General features: G+C 44.5%; 1 protein-coding gene across 1 annotated transcript in view; it reads right to left on the bottom strand.

The window, feature by feature from the left end:
• Positions 1-20,906, bottom strand: part of LOC106563133 (uncharacterized) — a 147,893-nt gene that overhangs the window by 97,956 nt on the left and 29,031 nt on the right. Inside the window, exons 2-3 of the mRNA XM_045689931.2 lie at positions 478-625; positions 159-317 (exon numbers count right to left, since the gene is read on the bottom strand). Coding sequence (XP_045545887.1) covers positions 159-317; positions 478-625 — 307 coding nt within the window. The remainder of the gene's footprint in view (positions 1-158; positions 318-477; positions 626-20,906) is intronic.

The following is a 20,906-nucleotide window of genomic DNA, read 5'->3' as shown; positions in this document are numbered from 1 at the left end:
TTGCTTCAAACCACTGTGGCTTATGAAGAGAGGAGCAAGCAACCTGTCACTAGGCTTTAGAAAAACAGACCTTAAATCGCTTCACCCTCAGTCAAAACACATATGCATGTACACAAATACACACATAAAGATTGGCAGACAGACAGAGACAGGCTTACTCGTAGAGGCGCTGTTGCGTGCTGAGGAAGGTGAGTGTGTACGCGCTGATGCGCAGCTGCAGCAGGATGTGGCTGTCGTGGCTGAGCAGGGTGAGCACACTGTGTTCGTCTAGCTGAGGGCTCCGCAGCTGCACCAATAGGCTGAACTCATCTGAAAACCTGTACAACACAAAGCCGGTACACAGTGTTGGTCTAAGTGTGTGTGTGTGTTTGTGTGTGTGTGTGGTGTGTGTGTGTGTGTGTGTGTGTGTGTGTGTGTGTGTGTGTGTGTGTGTGTGTGTGTGTGTGTGTACATGCATGTGTAAATGGGAAGTTTTACCCGTCAGTGAAGAGTTCTGCTAGGGGCAGGGCCAGGGTGGAGTACTGTCCCACCTGCAGCACCAGACACCTCTGAGCATCCAGAGACATGGAGGCATTGCTGCTGTTGGACACCTGCAGCGAGAGTTCTTCTAGAAGGTTCACCTCCTCTGTGGAGGGAAAGAGAGGACAGACACACAGTCAAATAAAGCTGTGTAGCAGTCATGGCGGGTTCAAGCCCTAACTATCAGTTCACAATTCTGTTGTCCTACGGAGGCAGACCCCAATCTACTCATCAGTGACACTCAGCTACCATTCCAAAGATCACCCTGTGAAAAGAAACTCCCTTTTACCACCCTGAATGGACTTCTGACCATAAAGTACCACACAATTTATTTTCTGTGAAAAGAGAGTCAAAAACAGCCCCCTCATTCGATCCACTTTGCCCATCAATGAATATACTAAATTGGTAAAGACTATTTTGGGAACCACTCCTTCTGGGCTCCTGAGGGCTAGTAAAAATACCACCAGTTCACAAATGGTGCTACTGTTGTGTGTCCCATCGTACCCTCCACTGTTTTGGATCTCCTTCATGATCTCATTTCCTGTTTGCGGATGCTGGCACAGAAGGCCTTTCTGTTCACGTAGCATGCCATGGGTAAGTGCCATTTGTCATGCCCTGCCATGATGGTGGAGCCTGTGGGCTTTTAATGAGGAGCCGTGGGCTGAGGAGTGTCTCCTAAGGCTTATGAATACAGTAATTGATCAATGGTGGATAAAATCAGTGAGCACTGAAAGACATGTACTGGTGTGTTTTGATTGGGTTGTAACCTACAGTGCTTGAGCTTATTCTAAGACCAGCTGGGAACTCCACTATCTAAGAGGAGGGCTTGAGGCCAATTAGACAAACAGGAAGTGCATTAGCATAGCAGGCACTTCAGGCATGCAAATCAATTAGCCTACTGCACATGTCATAATGTACATACCATTGCTACAATAACCTAACGTAGAAGGTGTGGAAAGACCGGGGAAATGGAGGTTAGGTTGAAAATACTGTATCCCTGAAAACCAGAAACATCCGCTTTCTACCAACGCCGCTAATGGTGGCGCTACAGTAGCCTACCCGGTGACTGTCATTTCAACGCTGAAGGACCGAGACAATGTATATGCCCGAATCAATCAACACCTGCAAAAGGTTAGCACTGGACCTTAATTAACCAGCCACTATCTATTACTCAGCCACAGACACAAACCTTTTCCCCCACCCGTATCTACTGTATGCCTGTCAGCCCCTCTGAGTTGAATGAGGCCCTTCTGCACCCCTAGAACAGTACCAGACATATATCATCAGGAGAGTCAGCGTTAGATACAGTATATGGTCACACTGTCTTGCCCTCGGGAATGGAGCTGAAGGACCATAATCCTATCTGGTGTCAGTCAGCATTCCAGCATTCCACTGGTCCACACACACACACACACACACACACACACACACATACATACAGTGCCTTCACAAAATATTCACACCCCTGTACTTTTCCCACATTTTGTTGTCTTACAAAGTGGGATTCAAATTGATTTAGTTGTCATTTTTTTTGTCATCGATACACAAAATACTCTGTAATGTCAAACTGGGAGAAAAGAATTCTAACATTTGTAAAAAATAATCTGTGAAAATTAAAACACTCATATATCTTGATTAGATATCAGTCAGTGCACATTAGAATCAACTTTGGCAGCGATTACAGCTGTGAGTGTTTCTGGGTAAGTCTCTAAGTGCTTTGCACACATGTATTGTACAATGTTTGCACATTATTCCTTAAAAAATCCTTCAAGCCTTGTCAAGAAGGTTGTTGATCACTGCTAGACAGCCATTTTCAAGTCTTGCCATAGATTTTCAAGCCGATTTAAGTCAACATTTTAACTAGGCCACTCAGGAACATTCAATGCCATCTTGGTAAGCCAGTGTATATTTGGCCTTGTGTTTTAGGATATTGTCCTGCTGAAAGGTGAATTGGTCTCCCAGTGTCTGTTGGAAAGCAGACAGAACCAGGTTTTCCTCTAGCATTTTGCCTGTACTTAGCTCTATTCTGATTATTTGTAACATAACATAAGTCCTTGCCCTGACTTCATCTGAAAGTGGGGGTGAAAAAAAAATGTTACAAAAAAAAGTTTAAAAAATATTTGTAATTGGGATTTTTTTTTTACCATTTCCGACATGGGGAATCTATATTTAGGAACAGAACAGAACAATTGTTTTAGGTTCTGCCACAATAAATGATATTGAACTCGAGTACTAAAATTACTATTTTACTAAGCTTCCTGCCATCCAGGACCTATATAATAGGTGGTGTCAGAGGAAAGCCCAAAAAATTGTCAAAGACTCGAGTCACCCAACTCATAAACTGTTCTCTCTGCTACCACACGGCAAGCGCTACCGGGGCGCCCAGTCTAGGACTTAACAGCTTCTACCCCCAAGCCATAAGACTGCTGAACAATTAATCAAATGGCCACCGGACTATTTACATTGACACCCTCCCCTCCATTTGTTTTGTACACTGCTGCTACTTGCTGTTTACTATCTATACATAGTCACTTGACCCCTACCTACATGTACAAATTACCTCGACTAACCTGTACCCCCGCACATTGACTTGGTACCGGTAACCCCTGTATATAGCCTCGTTATTGTTATTTTATTGTGTTACTTTTATTATTTTTTACTTTAGTTTATTGGTAAATATTTTCTTAACTGTTCTTGAACTGCACTGTTGGTTAAGGGCTTGTAAGTAAGCATTTCACGGTAAGGTCTACACTTGTATTCGGCGCATGTGACAAATAAAGTTTGATTTGATTTTGACTTGATTTATCACGCACACCTTCTCCCCATTATTAGACACACCTGGACATCATTATCTCCTTGATTACTCCCCTTTATTTAGCCCTCAGTAGACAGCAATCACTAGGTAGCATTGTTTTCTCTCACGTTCTGTACACTTCTCATTTTCTGGTAATCTGCATTGTTTCATTATTAAACTCACCTTCTGCACCTGCTTCCTGACTCCCGGCATATTACGTTACAGAATACTACCTCATAATATGGAAGCAGCAGAGGATAAAACCATTTCCAGACGGTCAAGGAACAGGGTCATCTACTCCACCAACACCACGACCAGCTGGCGCAACTGGGTACGGCCATGGAGGAAGTCCTTTGCTTTCTCCACCGCCTCGACACACCCAGCGAGGCTTTCCATACCCTTATCAGAGGGCATCCTACCACGGGTCGTCACAGTGAGCCAGTCCCGCAGCCTACCCGCCGTCCACCCAGGTCAGAGATGCCCGACTGTCCCTTCCGGAGAAGTATGTCGGTACACTATCGAAATGCCATTGTTTCCTACTCCAGTGCTCCCACTATTTCACCTATCAGACGGGAGCCACCCACCACCAAGAGGTCCGATATTGCCACGGTCATTTCCCTGCTGACTGGGCGGGCGTTTGGAGTGGGCTACGGCCGTCTGGGAGAGAAGAGAGGAGGAGCTGGGTCCCTATTAGAGAGTCATGGCTCTGTTCAGGGCGGTCTTCGACCATCCTCCAGAGGGCAGAGAGGGAGGTGAGTGACTTCTCCAGCTCCGGCAGGGTGCTCAGACCGCTGCGGAGTATGCCCTCACCTTTTGGACCGTGGCAGCCTCCAGCGGCCGGAATGAGCCGACGCTCTGCACTCTATTCCGGAGAGGACTGTGCAAATATATTCAGACGGAGTTGGCGTGTCGGCATGTCAACCTATCCTTGGACGCACTCATCGCTATGGCTATCTGTCTGGATAACCTTCTTCAAGAGGGCCGGTGCCCACCTCACCACGCCTCCCTCCTTTGGCTGTCCAGAGGCAGAGCCTGAACTCATGGAGGTAGGGGCCACACTTCTCAGCGGCGTCGCCGGAGACATCCGGGGCTCTGTCCCTATTGTGGCCAGGAGGGGCTTCAGCGGTGTCCTGTGCATCACAACCTGAGGTCCACTAGGGCAGAGGGTCGGCTCCGTGATCTTCCGTCTCCCAGGGTAGGCGTGAGAATTCCATTATCGTTTTCCGCCAAAACCTTTCTGGTTCCCACTTCACTGGCAGGCTGTCCCTCAGGTGTTGTCTCTACAGCTCTAGTGGACTCTGGTGCCGCAGGGAATTTCATCGACCAGGCTCTCACCTCCTCCCTGAACATAACTTCATGCCCACTCTCCACTTCCAGTTCAAGCTCTGGATACGTGACCATTGGGATCCGGCACAATTATACACATCACAGCAGCACTCACCCTCACTGTGGGACCTATGCACAATGAAAAGCCTTCCCTTCCTCATCACCGCACCCGTACACAAAGTCATCCTAGGCCTTCCGTGGCTCCAACGTCATAACCCCACCATCTCCTGGTTGAGGATGAGAATCACCGCCTGGGCACCAGGATGCCGGAGGGCTGCTTTCCCATACCCTGGGGTTACACTTTGGTGGAGGGTCCTGTGAGTGCCCTCCAGCTCATCAATCTGTCCTCCCGTATCGTTATCCTCGTGTTTTGGGACGTAGATGTGGACATCTGCCAGGCTCTGGAGAGGGAACCTGCTCCTGCTACCTGCCCTCCAGAATGCATCTATGTCCCCACGGGGTAAGAGATCGGCTGTTGACCTAGGCACACACATCCCTCGCCGCTGGACACCCAGGTATCACCCGCACCATCCAATCCCTCTCCGACAAGTACTGGTGGCGCACCTTGGCGAAGGACATTGCCCAATATGTCAACTCTGTATGTGTTCTGTATGTGCCCAATACAAATCTCCCCGCCATGCTCCAGCAGGGAAACTACTTCCCCTTCCTGTGCCTCAGCAGCCTTGGTCACATCTGTCCATAGACTTCAAAACTCACCCTTTCTGATGGTTTTGCCACTATTATTGTTATTGCCAGATTTTCTAAATCCTGCCGTTGTATCCCTCTGGGGAAGTTCCTAAGGAGTCACTGCCAGGACCGACAGGGGGTTCCTTCCCTGGGCGGTTTACGCCCAGAACTCCCTCCGGCACTCCTCCACCGTGCTCATTCCCTTCCAGTGTGTCCTGGGATACCAGCAGGCCTGTGGACTCCAAGCCAGACCGAGGCCCCTGCAGTGGACGAGTGGTTATAGGATGCTAGCATGCTAGTTAGCTACGGCGTCATAGGACACGGTGCACTAGGTGGGTTTTCACGGAAGAATACTGTACCAAGTTATCTAGCGGAATAAACTAAGTTTGAGCCTATTCCTGGAAACATTGAACCACTGTAGTTTACATCAATTTTCATTTCTAGTGGTAGCTAGAAAAGTTATGTTTTAGTGTTTCAGTGATTTGTTAGTGAGGGAGGCCCTGCTCTCTCGCTTCCCCAGTTGTTTAGTTAATTTTTCATGCCAATCTCCTTTGCATTAGCGTAGCCTCTCCTGTAGCCTATCAACTATGTGTCGGTCTATCCCTGTTCTCTCCCCTCTGCACAGGCCATACAAACGCTTCACATCGCATGGCCGCTGCCACTCTAACCTGGTGGTCCCAGCGCGCACGACCCACATGGAGTTCCAGGTCTCTGGCAGCCTCTGGAACTGCCGGTCTGCGGCCAACAAGGCAGAGTTCATCTCAGCCTATGCTACCCTCCAGTCCCTCGACTTCTTGGCGCTGACGTAAACATGGATTACCACAGAAAACATTGCTACTCCTACTGCTCTCTCCTCGTCTGACCACGTGTTCTCGCACACCCCGAGAGCATCTGGTCAGCGGGGTGGTGGCACTGGAATCCTCATCTCTCCCAAGTGGAAATTCTCTCTTTCTCCCCTGACCCATCTGTCTATCTCCTCCTTTGAATTCCATGCTGTCACAATCACTAGCCCATTCAAGCTTAACATCCTTACCATTTATCGCCCTCCAGGTTCCCTTGCAGAGTTCATCAATGAGCTTGACGCCCTGATAAGTTCCTTTCCTGAGGATGGCTCACCCCTCACAGTTCTGGGTGACTTTAACCTCCCTACGTCTACCTTTGACTCATTTCTCTCTGCCTCCTTCTTTCCACTCCTCACCTCTTTTGACCTCACCCTCTCACTGTCCCCCCCTACTCACAAGGCAGGCAATACGCTTGACCTCATCTTCACTTGATGCTGTTCTTCTACTAATCTCACTGCAACTCCCCTCCAAGTCTCCGATCACTACCTTGTATCCCTTTCCCTCTCGCTCTCCTCCAACACTACTCACTCTGCCCCTACTCAGATGGTATTGCGCCGTCGCAACCTTCGCTCTCTCTCTCCTGCTACTCTCTCCTCTTCCATCCTATCATCTCTTCCCTCTGCTCAACCCTTCTCCAACCAATCTCCTGATTCTGCCTCCTCAACCCTTCTCTCCTCCCTTTCTGCATCCTTTGACTCTATGTCCCCTATCCTCCCGACCGGCTCGGTCCTCCCCTCCTGCTCAATGGCTTGACGACTCATTGCGAGCTCACAGAACAGGGCTCCGGGCAGCCGAGCGGAAATGGAGGAAAACTAGCCTCCCTGCGGACCTGGCATCTTTTCACTCCCTCCTCTCTAAATTTTCTTCTTCTGTTTCTGCTGCTAAAGCCACTTTCTACCACTCTAACTTCCAAGCATCTGCCTCTAACCCTAGGAAGCTCTTTGCCACCTTCTCCTCCCTCCTGAATCCTCCTCCCCCTCCCACCCCTCCTCCCTCTCTGCGGATGACTTCGTCAACCATTTTGAAAAGAAGGTCGACGACATCCGATCCTCGTTTGTTAAGTCAAACGACACCGCTGGTCCTGCTCACATTGCCCTGCCCTATGCTTTGACCTCTTTCTCCCCTCTCTCTCCAGATGAAATCTTGCGTATTGTGACGGCCGGCCGCCCAACAACCTGCCCGCTTGAACCTATCCCCTCCTCTCTTCTCCAGACCATTTCCGGAGACCTTCTCCCTTACCTCACCTCGCTCATCAACTCATCCTTGACCGCTGGCTACGTCCCTTCCATCTTCAAGAGAGCGAGAGTTGCACCCCTTCTCAAAAAACCTACACTTGATCCCTCCGATGTCAACAACTACAGACCAGTATCCCTTCTTTCTTTTCTCTCCAAAACTCTTGAACGTGTCGTCCTTGGCCAGCTCTCCTGCTATCTCTCTCAGAATGACCTTCTCGATCCAAATCAGTCAGGTTTCAAGGCTGGTCATTCAACTGAGACCGCTCTTCTCTGTGTCACGGAGGCTCTCCGCACTGCTAAAGCTAACTCTCTCTCCTCTGCTCTCATCCTTCTAGACCTATCTGCTGCCTTTGATACTGTGAACCATCAGATCCTCCTCTCCACCCTCTCCGAGTTGGGTATCTCCGGCGCGGCTCACTCTTGGATTGCATCCTACCTGACAGGTCGCTCCTACCAGGTGGCGTGGCGAGAATCCGTCTCCGCACCATGTGCTCTCACCACTGGTGTCCCCCAGGGCTCAGTTCTAGGCCCTCTCCTATTCTCGCTATACACCAAGTCACTTGGCTCTGTCATATCCTCACATGGTCTCTCCTATCATTGCTACGCAGACGACACACAATTAATCTTCTCCTTTCCCCCTTCTGATAATCAGGTGGCGAATCGCATCTCTGCATGTCTGGCAGACATATCAGTGTGGATGACGGTGCACCACCTCAAGCTGAACCTCGGCAAGACGGAGCTGCTCTTCCTCCCGGGGAAGGACTGCCCTTTCCATGATCTCACCATCACGGTGGACAACTCCATTGTGTCCTCCTCCCAGAGTGCTAAGAGCCTCGGCGTGACCCTGGACAACACCCTGTCGTTCTTCGCTAACATCAAGGCAGTGACCCGATCCTGTAGGTTCATGCTATACAACATTCGCAGGGTACGACCCTGCCTTACACAGGAAGCGGCGCAGGTCCTAATCCAGGCACTTGTCATCTCCCGTCTGGATTACTGCAACTCCCTGTTGGCGGGGCTCCCTGCCTGTGCCATTAAACCCCTACAACTCATCCAGAACTCCGCAGCCCGTCTGGTGTTCAACCTTCCCAAGTTCTCTCACGTCACCCCGCTCCTCTGCACACTCCACTGGCTTCCAGTTGAAGCTCGCATCTGCTACAAGACCATGGTGCTTGCCTACGGAGCTGTGAGGGGAACGGCACCTCCGTACCTTCAGGCTCTGATCAGGCCCTACACCCAAACAAGGGCACTGCATTCATCCACCTCTGGCCTGCTAGCCCCCCTAATGCTGCGGAAGCACAGTTCCCGCTCAGCCCAGTCAAAACTGTTCGCTGCTCTGGCACCCCAATGGTGGAACAAGCTCCCTCACGACGCCAGGACAGCGGAGTCAATCACCACCTTCCGTAGACACCTGAAACCCCACCTCTTTAACTTCTCTAGGGCCGGCGGGACGAAATCGTCCCACCTACGTAACAGCCAGTGGAATCCTGTGGCGCGTTATTCAAATACCTTAGAAATGCTATTACTTCAATTTCTCAAACATATGACTATTTTACACCATTTTAAAGACAAGACTCTCGTTAATCTAACCACACTGTCCGATTTCAAAAAGGCATTACAACGAAAGCAAAACATTAGATTATGTCAGGAGAGTACCCAGCCAGAAATAATCAGACACCCATTTTTCAAGCTAGCATATAATGTCACAAAAACCCAGAAGACAGCTAAATGCAGCACTAACCTTTGATGATCTTCATCAGATGAGACACCTAGGACATTATGTTATACAGTACATGCATGTTTTGTTCAATCAAGTTCATATTTATATCAAAAACCAGCTTTTTACATTAGCATGTGACGTTCAGAACTAATTCACTTCCGGTGAATTTACTAAATTACTCACGATAAACGTTCACAAAAAGCATAACAATTATTTTAAGAATTATAGATACAGAACTCCTCTATGCACTCGATATGTCCGATTTTAAAATAGCTTTTCGGTGAAAGCACATTTTGCAATATTCTAAGTAGATAGCCCGGCATCACAGGGCTAGCTATTTAGACACCCAGCAAGTTTAGCACTCACCAAAGTCAGATTTACTATAAGAAAAATGTTATTACCTTTGGTGTTCTTCGTCAGAATGCACTCCCAGGACTTCTACTTCAATAACAAATGTTGGTTTGGTCCCAAATAATCCGTTGTTATATCCAAATAGCGGCGTTTTGTTCGTGCGTTCAAGACACTATCCGAAAGGGTAAAGAAGGGTGACGAGCATGGCGCATTTCGTGACAAATGTCTAAATATTCCATTACTGTACTTCGAAGCATGTCAACCGCTGTTTAAAATCCATTTTTATGCCATTTTTCTCGTAAAAAAGCGATAATATTCCGACCGGGTATCTGCATTTAGGTAAGCAGACGAAAGAAAATAAAGCATGGGGTCGACTCGGGCACGCGCCTAAGCCTATTGTCCTCTGATCGGCCACTTGCCAAAAGCGATAATGTGTTTCAGGCTGGGGCTGCCTCGATATCATTCAGCTTTTTCCCGGGCTCTGAGAGCCTATGGGAGCCGTAGGAAGTGTCACGTTACAGCAAAGATCCTCAGTCTTCAATAAAAAGAGCCAAGATGAACAACAACTTGTCAGACAGGCCACTTCCCATATAGAATCCTCTCAGGTTTTTGCCTGCCATATGAGTTCTGTTATACTCACAGACACCATTCAAACAGTTTTAGAAACTTTAGGGTGTTTTCTATCCAAAGCCAATAATTATATGCATATTCTAGTTACTGGGCAGGAGTAGTAACCAGATTAAATCGGGTACGTTTTTTATCCGGCCGTGTCAATACTGCCCCCTACCCCAACAGGTTAAGGAATACCTGGGATAGGATATAGTAATCCTTCTAACCCCCCCCCCCAAAAAAAAGATATAGATGTACTATTGTAAAGTGGTTGTTCCACTGGATATCACAATTTGTTAGTCGCTCTGGATAAGAGCGTCTGCTAAATGATGTAAATGTAAAATGGTTCCAGTTTGTGGGGCCCTTCATGGTCCTCCGGAGGGTCAATGAGGTAAATTATCGTCGACAACTCCCCACTCCAACTAGGGGACGGCAGTATTACCAAATATCACGCTGTACAACGTGACTGGTCGGGAGTAGGCTACAGTACTAAGAGCAAAATAATCCTAACATTTCCACACCGTAATTGTAGTCTAATCAATACCCAACGGAGATTCAGTGAAAATAAAAATCTCATTGATTTATCAAGACCAGTCCCCATGCTTGTCTCAGAGCAGCGAGAAACGGTCCTGAAATAATTGACACACTATTGCTTCAAATCCTACTGCTCCTATCTTTTTATTTAAAAAAAATAGTTTTATTTAGTTCACCTTTATTTAACCAGGTAGGCAAGTTGAGAACAAGTTCTCATTTACAACTGCGACCTGGCCAAGATAAAGCAAAGCAGTTCGACACATATAACAACACAGAGTTACACATGGAGTAAAACAAACATACAGTCAATAATACAGTAGAAAAATAAGTCTATATACAATGTGAGCAAATGAGGTGAGATAAGGGAGGTAAAGGCAAGAAATAGGCCATGGTGGCGAAGTAAATACAATATAGCAATTAAAACACTAGAATGGTAGATTTGACAGTAGATGAGTGTGCAAAGTAGAAATACTGGTGTGCAAAGGAGCAAAATAAATAAATAAATACAGTAGGGGAAGAGGTAGTTGTTTGGGCTATTTATAGATGGGCTATGTACAGGTGCAGTGATCTGTGAGCTGCTCTGACATCTTCAATATGCTTTAAATGCCACAATGTCACAAATAATTGAACACACACAATTCTTAACTCTGAGAAGGGTAATAGGAGGTGATCTGCACTGCATATTAAACTGACATTCTTATTGCTGTATTCCATGCGTTACTGTGTGTGTTTTGTTCCTCTCTCTCTCGCTCTCTCTCTCACATGCACTTGTTGTCTTGACCTCTGAATGCTCGGCTATGAAAAGCCAACTGACATTTACTCCGAAGGTGCTGACCGGTTGCACCCTCTATAACCACTGTTAATATTATTTGACCCTGCTGGTCATTTTTTTTCAATTGTACTCAATTTCCAGCGAGACAATTCAAGCCATCTACTCAGTGATGATTGAAGATGATGGGCGATCGGCAAATGCAGTCTGAACCTGCTGGCATCACGGCACAACATCTACATCGCTCTAATCACAGTCAAAAGACAGTTGAAGAAACTTGAGTGGACTTATGGAAAGGCTCTGTAAGACATATTATATAAATATACACTACCGTTCAAAAGTTTGGGGTCCTTGTTTTTGAAAGAAAAGCAATTTTTTGGTCCATTAAAATAACATCAAATGCATCAGAAATACAGTGTAGACATTGTTAATGTTGTTAATGACTATAGAGCTGGAAACGGCTGATTTTTAATGGAATATCTACATAGGCGTGCAGAGGCCCATTATCAGCAACCATCACTCCTGTGTTCCAATTGCACGTTGTGTTAGCTAACTAAAAGTTTATAATTTTAAAAGGCTAATTGATCCTTAGAAAACCCTTTTGCAATTATGTTAGCACAGCTGAAAACTGTTTTTCTGATTAAAGAAGCAATAAAACTGGCCTTCTTTAGACTAGTTGAGTATCTGGAGTATCAGCATTTGTGGGTCAGTCTATTCTTGTTCTGAGCAATTATGGCTATTCCATGCGAGAAATTTCCAAGTAACTGAAGATCTCGTAAAACACTGTGCACTTCTCCCTTCACAGAACAGCGCAAACTGGCTCTAAAGAACACCAGTATCAAAGTCAACAGTGAAGAGGCGACTCTGGGATGCTGGCCTTCATCACTTGCTGCTTATATTCAGTCAACACATATATCTCAAGAATATCATGGAATATAATAGAAAAAATATATACAGCTTCCAAAAGCATAATCATTGCTCTAACTCTCCCTTGCACTTGTCTGGAAAAATGAAGCAGTGACGCAGGGTAACGTACTAAACCAGAAATTACCTCTAAATCCCGCAGCATAATCTCAAAACTTTTAATTGAGGAGCCACTGTAGATGCCCTTCTTTGCGAGGCATTGGAAAACCTCCCTGGTCTTTGTGGTAGAATCTGTGTTTAAAATTCACTGCTCGACTGAGGGACCTTACAGATAATTGTATCTGTGGGGTACAGAGATGAGGTAGTCATTAAAAAAATAATCTTAAACAGTATTATTGCACACATAGTGAGTCCATGCAACTTATTATGTGACTTGTTCAGCAAATATTTACTCCTGAACTTATTTAGGCTTGCCATTACAAAGTGGTTGAATCCTTATTGACTCAAGACACAGCTTTCATTTAAAAAAATGAAAAACATAATTCTACTTTGACATTTTGGGGTATTGTTTACAGGCCAGTGACAACAAAATCTAAATTTAATCCATTTCAAATTCAGGTTGTAAAACAAGGTGTGAATACTTTCTGAAGGCACTGTAAGAGGCGCACGCACAATCTGTTTGGTAACCAGAAACACTAACAAAGCCATACATTTGAGTAATGGCCGTGTCACTTCTTTCTGCTGGCAGGTCAAATTGGAGCAAGGTTCAAGTTAGTCTGAAATTAGTTTGTTTAACATCTGATTTTGGGTCAGGACAGTTCATAATGGCATATAGCCACAAATGAGCGGCCCAGATATACAATAGCTAATTCACTCTCTTTGAGATGAAGTCCACATGTTGCGATAGTATCATCTTAGATTTCATTTAGCCTAAAATGTTTACATCTGATGAGAACTAGAGCAGCTTCAGATAGCATATAGTGATATTACAGTAGGTATGTGGAGACAGAACCCATGCTTGGGATTTACGATGGTTCAAACGAATTCCACTGTCTCTTGATGGAAACTATGAGGTTGCCTCAGGCATGTTTTAATGTGTGAACAATTGAATTAAAAGGAGTTCACTAAGACCTGGCTTTATGCCAACACATCAATCTTACGGTACCCTATCCCTCCCGGCCCTGCCCCTTCATCTGAACTGCATGGCCAAATCCTTTTAAAGAGAGGCTGATGAAAGGGTGAAGGGCATTGTTTACTCCGCCAAAAATCTGTCCACGTGAGATAAGCCTTTTTTTGTATGGATGTCGATTTACAAATCAAATCAGATTGTATTTGTCACATGCGCCAAAAACAACAGGTGTTGACCGTACCATGCAATGCTTACTTACAAGCCCCTAACCAACAATGCAGTTCAAGAAATACTAAATAAATCAAAGTAAAAAATCTAATAAAAAGTAAAACAATAAAATGACATAACAATAACAAGGTTCGATGAATTGTTCAGCCTTCTTATAGCTTGGGGGTAGAAGCTGTTAAGGAGCCCTTTGGACCTAGACTTGACGCTCCGGTTCCGCTTGCTGTGCGGTAACAGAGAGAACAATCTATGACTTGGGTGACTGGAGTCTTTGACAATTTTTTGGGCTTTCCTCTGACACCACCTAGTATATAGGTCCTGGACGGCCAGAAGCTTGGCCCCAAGCTTATTTGATTGAATAGAAGTATCAATGTTTAGGCTGTTACAAATTTACTGATACTGTATAAATGGATGCACATGGCATTGCGGCAACTTTGAGAAAAACAAATTAGTAACTGTTGTTCACACACGTATCTTCCCTCTCATTGGCAAGAATGGTCCCACCTGATCTCGCCTCTTCCCACCTGCCTTCAATCTTTGAGGACATGTATTTCCATTGTTAGAGCGGTCACTTGACTATCTTGTCAATATAATAAATCACCTTTGTTTACACTTTGTCCTGGGGAGATATATCCAGGCCCTTGCATGGGAGAGAGAGATTCTCACACTCTAGGGCATTCCTCTCAGACACTTCATGTCTTTGCTGAACACACACACACACCACACCACATGCTTTGGAGGCCATCGGGAGGGATAGGGTATGGGCGCTCCTGGAGGGCTGCAGCAAGAACCTTGTTGTTCAAGCTAAAGCTCAACACAAAGTAATTAATGGTGGACAGAGTCATAAAGAGTCATGTGATAAGCTTAGCCAGGTGTGATCCAGCTGCATCCAATCAGTACCTTGTTTACAGCTGGGGGGCAGGGGAAAGTGAACTTCTCCTCCAATTATGTTTATTTATCAAATGTTTATTCATTATTGGGCTGGCCTGGGGCACAATGAAAACCAGCTGACCATGTATTGTTAAGGATTAAGATTCTCAGTTGTAGTTGAAACACTGGGAGCTGAAAAACATTCTCACACACTTATTAAACCACTAAGGATTTATAAACTGTGCGTACTTACAAAATATACCCCAAAATGTGTGTGGACCAGTTTTCACACAAAAGTTGGCATTTATAAAAAGTAAACATCATGTGAGAAACTTTAGTGCACATCTGTGCTAGTGCACATCTGCTAGTGGTTGAAATATTGTATTACAAGCTGGCAAGTACTTTGTGCAAATGGGGGGTATGATGAAAAGCTTATTCATAAAAATAAAAAAACCAGGAAAACATATTAACAAGAATGCAAACATTTGCCATTAATGAGAAAAGCGCAAATCTGTGTTTCATTTTTAGAATCTAAAATAATAAGACATTGGAATCTTATACCGTAATTAGACATAGGAATATTTTTCCAATTAATTTTATTATCCTAACCATTGCAGAATATATTCCTCACCTTCTCTGGCGGTGATGGGTTAATATTCCCGAAGGAGCCATACAAAAACTTACCATGCATTTTTTGGAGTAGCCAGCACTACAAAGTTTCAGAATTCACAGGCAGTCCACCATATTTAGGTTGGGAGAAAAGCTGATGAAAAACATTGTTGAATTCAAATACTCTGCTGACAGGTCCATGACAATTTGCCATTGTTTACTCTTTCAGGAACTGACACGCTCCTTTTCCAGATAGAGCATAATTTACTGTTAAAGATTAAAACATTCCATCAATACAGTAAATAGACTGGTAGGGTATGACAGTATTGGTAGGCAACAGTATTGCTGTGCAAAAGGAGTGCGACATCATTGCCTATTTAATCTCAGAGCCTATACCAAGGCAGGACATATAAACCCAATAACCTATTGATAAATGAAATATTGGACAACAATTTGTCTTTTGCTTGACGTGTCCTAATGCCTATAGTTCCAAATTATACAGCAAATAAAGGGAAGGGGAAAGGGGATATCTAGTCAGTTGAAGAACTTAATGCATTCAACTAAAATAAACCAAGCAGTCAAATAGGGAAATTCCAATTGTTTTCCCCAACATTTTCCCATATGGGATATTAGAAACAATTAAAATAAGGGCTGTGTTTCGTGTAGGCTCATCCTGGCGTGACGTTTTGATAACCGTGTAAATCTCTCTTGGACAAGGTGACTTTTATCAATATATTTGTCTGTATTTACCCGTGAAAAATGAAATGCTGATTAGCTACTAATGTAGCTATCATAAAAAACTACAAAACCCATGGTGATCTGGACAAGACTTCCGAATCGAAGAAAAGGAAAGAATCTCTGGATTAACTATTAATGTTAGCTAAATGTAGTAATGAAAAATTGGCAACATTTCTTTAAATTGATGATTATATGAACGGTCTTGTGCAAGTTTTAAAAATTGACACAACACATATTTAGCAATGTTTTCAGCTACAGATGATATGCAGGACCTTGTAGGGATTTGTACTCTTGCAAGATGTCCACTTTAATGGGAATTAGCATTTTTGAATATGAGAGTAAATAGAGTCGAATATATTGATGAAAGTAATCTTGTCCGAGAGAGATTTACATGGTTATCAAAACGTCACGCCAGGGTAAGCCTAACAGGAAACATCCCTATGTATGGCGTGCACCAAGTTTATAAATCTCAACATTTTTGTACAGACTTTTCAGAAATGTCGCACGCAGAAATTTAGTGGGAAATTTACACAATGGTTATATATGAGGCACCTGATGCTCTTCGTTAAGCCCCCACTGGTGGTATTTAAGGAAGAAAATGTTCTGTTACCATTTTGTGCCCTAGAGGGAGAAAAAATTAACATTTTCATGTGCTTACCTCCGGCAGCATAATCAAAGGATCAAACCATTACTGTGAGGAAAAGGGGGGTGACTGCCAGTCACGCCTGTTCTATTCCCCGCTAATGAAAGTGAAACAGATGTTGTTCCGTAGGAGACAAGTCTGCATCAGCAAACATGGTAAGAGAAGGGGGAAAAAGTGGTGGTATTGAAGTGTGCATGTAGGAAGAGAGAGAGAGAGAGTGAAAGATATATATAGAAAGAGATGTACAGTATGAGATATGAGGGAAGAGCGGTATGGAGAAGAGCCAGGAAGACAGCAGACAACAGCTGTATAACATCATCATTAAGTGGCTCAATCAACATACAGTACTGTATCTCTCCACCTCTTCTGAGAGGACCCTGTGTTCTGCCCCCTTCCATAAATCTCCCAGGGTGCCCTCTGGTGAGGGGAAGGACAGGAAGGAATCCACCATGTTCACCAAGAGGACCCAGCTCAACGGTAATACAGACACTGCATACTAGTGCTGCTGGTGGTGGTGATACATAGGAAAGGCTTTAGCCTGGTGGCCAGAAATGTTTGTGCTTTATCCAACTGTCATTTTTAGTAAACTTGTCGTGCCATGCCAATGGAAAAATAATAATAAATGGCAACTAAGCTAGATTAGCTCAGGAGAGTTCATTCAGAAAAGTGTATGAGATGTACTGTTAGCGTCACTCTCGTTAAAGCTTCGTGACTTTTTTAAAATGTGTATTATTGTTCTGTAAATTATCGCAAGACAGCTCTTTAAACGCCCACACCAGTAGAAATACAATTTTCAAGCTGAAAGAATACGGCCAGAGCTTACCCATGATGATGCACAATGATTTTAGTCAATAAGTCATCGTTTTAGTCAAAGTATAAAATATTTGGGCTTGAAGTGACAAATACGAACCACCCACTTCGTGCCAGTCTATGTAAATCCGGTGTATTTTCCAATTATATGACATACAAATTATTTTTAGCCTACGTTTTGTTTCAGGGATGGGCTTTATTTGAATATTACCAGCATGGCATTGTTTATTAATCAGAAACAGCTGCAAATTTATTCCTCCTTGTGACTGAATGTGTCCACTTGTTTTTGCACTTCCAATTTTAACTTATTTTTGTCTGTATTAAAAATATATATCTGACCATTTTATAAATGGTATAATTGTGTGATATGATAGCATTTTGCAACCCCCCCCCCGTTGTCCCAAGATGAATGGTTTTGAATACTAAAGTTGTGCCTCACTACACTCTACACTGCTTTGATTGGTGTAACATTAGCTAGAAACCCCAAGTGTCTATCCAGATAATGAAAATGCACCCACAAAAGAAAATTCAAGGAACCTATAGACAAACGTCATTTGCGTGGATGATCATGAGCAAAGTCATTGTCATTTGACTTCCCCTGTGAGAACGATGAGCATGGACTGACTTGGCTTTGCTGTACCGCAGCCGAAGCCTGCCTGCAGCCTACCAAAGGTTGTACCGGGTCCATTACAATGTAGCAAAAAGCATATCAGCTATCTTTCAATAGTTATCCATATTACCAGAGCTTCATCTTATTCTTTCGAACTATTTCTATGGTGGATTCGCGGCCACAATTCATGGAAGATGCCAAAACTTTGGCGATAACAATAGATGGCGAAGTTAAAGATAGGCCAGTGGTTTCCATCTGTGTTTCCAATTTGTAAGTCGCTCTGGATAAGAGCGTCTGCTAAATGACGTAAATGTAAATGTTTCCACCTGGTTTCCAGTTAGCTAGATAAGGTTAGCATGCTAGCTAGCTACACTGACAGATGTCAGTGGCCTATTTGTTGATGTTTATCAACTCCATGTGGAAATTCCCACTCTCAAGTCATGAATATGTATATGTAGACTTCGCCATTCTTCGGAGGTAGAACCTAAATGTGCATTTCATCTCTAGGACAGGAAATGATGTTGTGGCGGCAACTTCCTTTTGGGGAGTCCTTTAAATGGCAGACAGCTAATCCTTAAAACAGAAAGACTCACTGTCAACCAACCTTACATATTAGGCCTGATGTCTGCTGTACTATATAATTGGAAAAGCAGTAGTTCTGTGTGGCCAGCCACATCCTCAGTCTGTCCTCTGACTATCTGCCTAAGAAGGCATTGTTTTTTAAAAGCACACGTACATGTGGATCTCTATATGCTGCATTACAGTAAAAGACTATACAGTCCTGAATTTGCCACGCGAGGAAAGAGTGGCAGGTGTTGATGGGTCTCGATGAGTCTTTCCCAAAGTCCGTATGACATGGTTTGTTTGACCAGTTTGAGGGGTGACTTTCTGGATATTACCATTGACAGCCCCACATGTACTGTCCAAAACAGATCTGGCCGACCAACTCTCTCTCTAATGGGCTATTCCTGCTCTCTGAGGCATCAGAGAGCCGTCAGTTGTCCTCAACTCCTCTCCTCTGGCAGCGACTCACATTCACACAGGATTGATGGGCTGTGATAGCAGAGAGGCAGAGACAGATACTCCTTAACAGACTAAACAGCTCAACATGAGATCACAAGATACTCCCAGGCTGGGGGTAGGGGGAGAGGAGGATAGGAGGAGAGAAGGTGTGGGCCACAGGCTCTGAACGGCAGGTTGGGACACTAAGCAGGGGGTGATGGGGCCCATCTTGAGCTCATGTGCTGCACAATGAGAACAGACAGCTGACCCTGGCCATGATGCCCTAAGCTAAGAAACAACACCTCCACTTCGCTGATCCTCAACACTGGGGCCCCACAAGGGTGCGTGCTTAGCCCCCTCCTGTACTCCCTGTTAACCCACGACTGCGTGGCCACGCACGCCTCCAACTGACACAACAGTAGTATGCTTGATTACCAACAATGACGAGACAGCCAACATGGAGGAGGTGAGGGCTCTGGGAGTGTGGTGCCAGGAAAATAACCTCTTACTCAATGTCAACAAAACAAATGAGATGATCGTGGAATTCAGGAAACAGCAAAGGGAGCACCCTCCTATCCACATCGACGGGACCGCAGTGGAGAAGGTGGAAAGCTTCAAGTTCCTAAGCATACATATCACTGACAAACGGAAATGCTCCACCCACACAGACAGTGTGGTGAAGAAGACGTAACAGCGCCTCTACAACCTCAGGAGGCTGAGGAAATTTGGCTTGGCACCTAAGACCCTCACAAACTTTTACAGATGCACAATTGAGAGCATCCTGTCAGGCTGTATCACCGGCAGTTATGGCAACTGCACCGCCCACAACCGCAGGGCTCTCCAGAGGGTGGTGCGGTCTGCCCCCTGGGGGCAAACTACCTGCCCTCCAGGACACCTACAGCACACGATGTAACAGGAAGGCCAAAAAGATCATCAAGGACAACAACCACCAGAGCCACTGCCTATTCACACCGCTATCATCCAGAAGGCGAGGTCAGTACAGGTGCATCAAAGCTGGGACCGAGAGACTGAAAAAACAGCTTCTATCTCAAGGCCATCAGACTGTTAAATAGCCATCACTAGCACATTAGAGGCTGTTGCCCTATATACATAGACTTGAATCACTGGCCACTTTAATAAATGGAACACTAGTCACTTTAATAATGTTTACATATCTTGCATTACTCATCTCATATGTATATACTGTATTCTATACTATTCTTCGTTATCTTAGTCTATGCCACTCTGACATTGCTCATCAAAATATTTATATATTCTTAATTACATTCCTTTACTTAGATTTGTGTGTATTGGGTATATGTTGTGAAATTGTTAGATATTACTTGTTAGATATTACTGGACTGTCGGAGCTAGAAACACAAACATTTCACTACACCCACAATAACATCTGCTAAACATGTGTATGTGACCAAGAAAATTAGATTTTAATTTGATTTGAATGTGTTTAAGTATTTTATTATTTGAAGTACAGCCATTGAGCAAGACACAAGCTATTGAGAAATATGCATAAGTACATGTATCAAACATGCACAAACACACACACATACACACAAAAGCTAAAAGCCCACCACCCACCTGATTTGCCTCAACAACTTGACATCATTTTAATAGTCTTGACATAAGTAGCTTTGATATAAATGTTACTTCAGCAAGTTACTTCAGCAAAAGCCTCAGTAGCCAATAAAGGAAACGTTTAAAAACATGTTCAACGTTTAAAACCCCCAAAATGCAGTCTCATTCTAGAAGTGTGATGCTATGCCGTGTAATCATGAACTCAGACCTTCTGGAATGGGTTGTTTTTGTATGTGTGGTTCTGGCACAGACAGGAGAGGAAGGCAGTGAAGAGGAGGCCAAGAGGAAAGCCTTACAAACCATTGCAGAACAAAGTCAGAAATCCCAACTCATCGCCCCCTCTCTCCCTCTCTGCTCTGTCATCACCTCTCCAATCTTCAGGTTCAGACATCATTGAAGTGTGTAAAGAGATTAGCTCTAGACTTTG

The sequence above is a fragment of the Salmo salar genome, chromosome 11, assembly GCF_965601325.2.
Source record: "Salmo salar chromosome 11, fSalSal1, whole genome shotgun sequence".
NCBI classification, from domain to species: Eukaryota; Metazoa; Chordata; class Actinopteri; order Salmoniformes; family Salmonidae; genus Salmo; species Salmo salar.
This window is presented reverse-complemented; position numbering and strand designations above follow the sequence as displayed.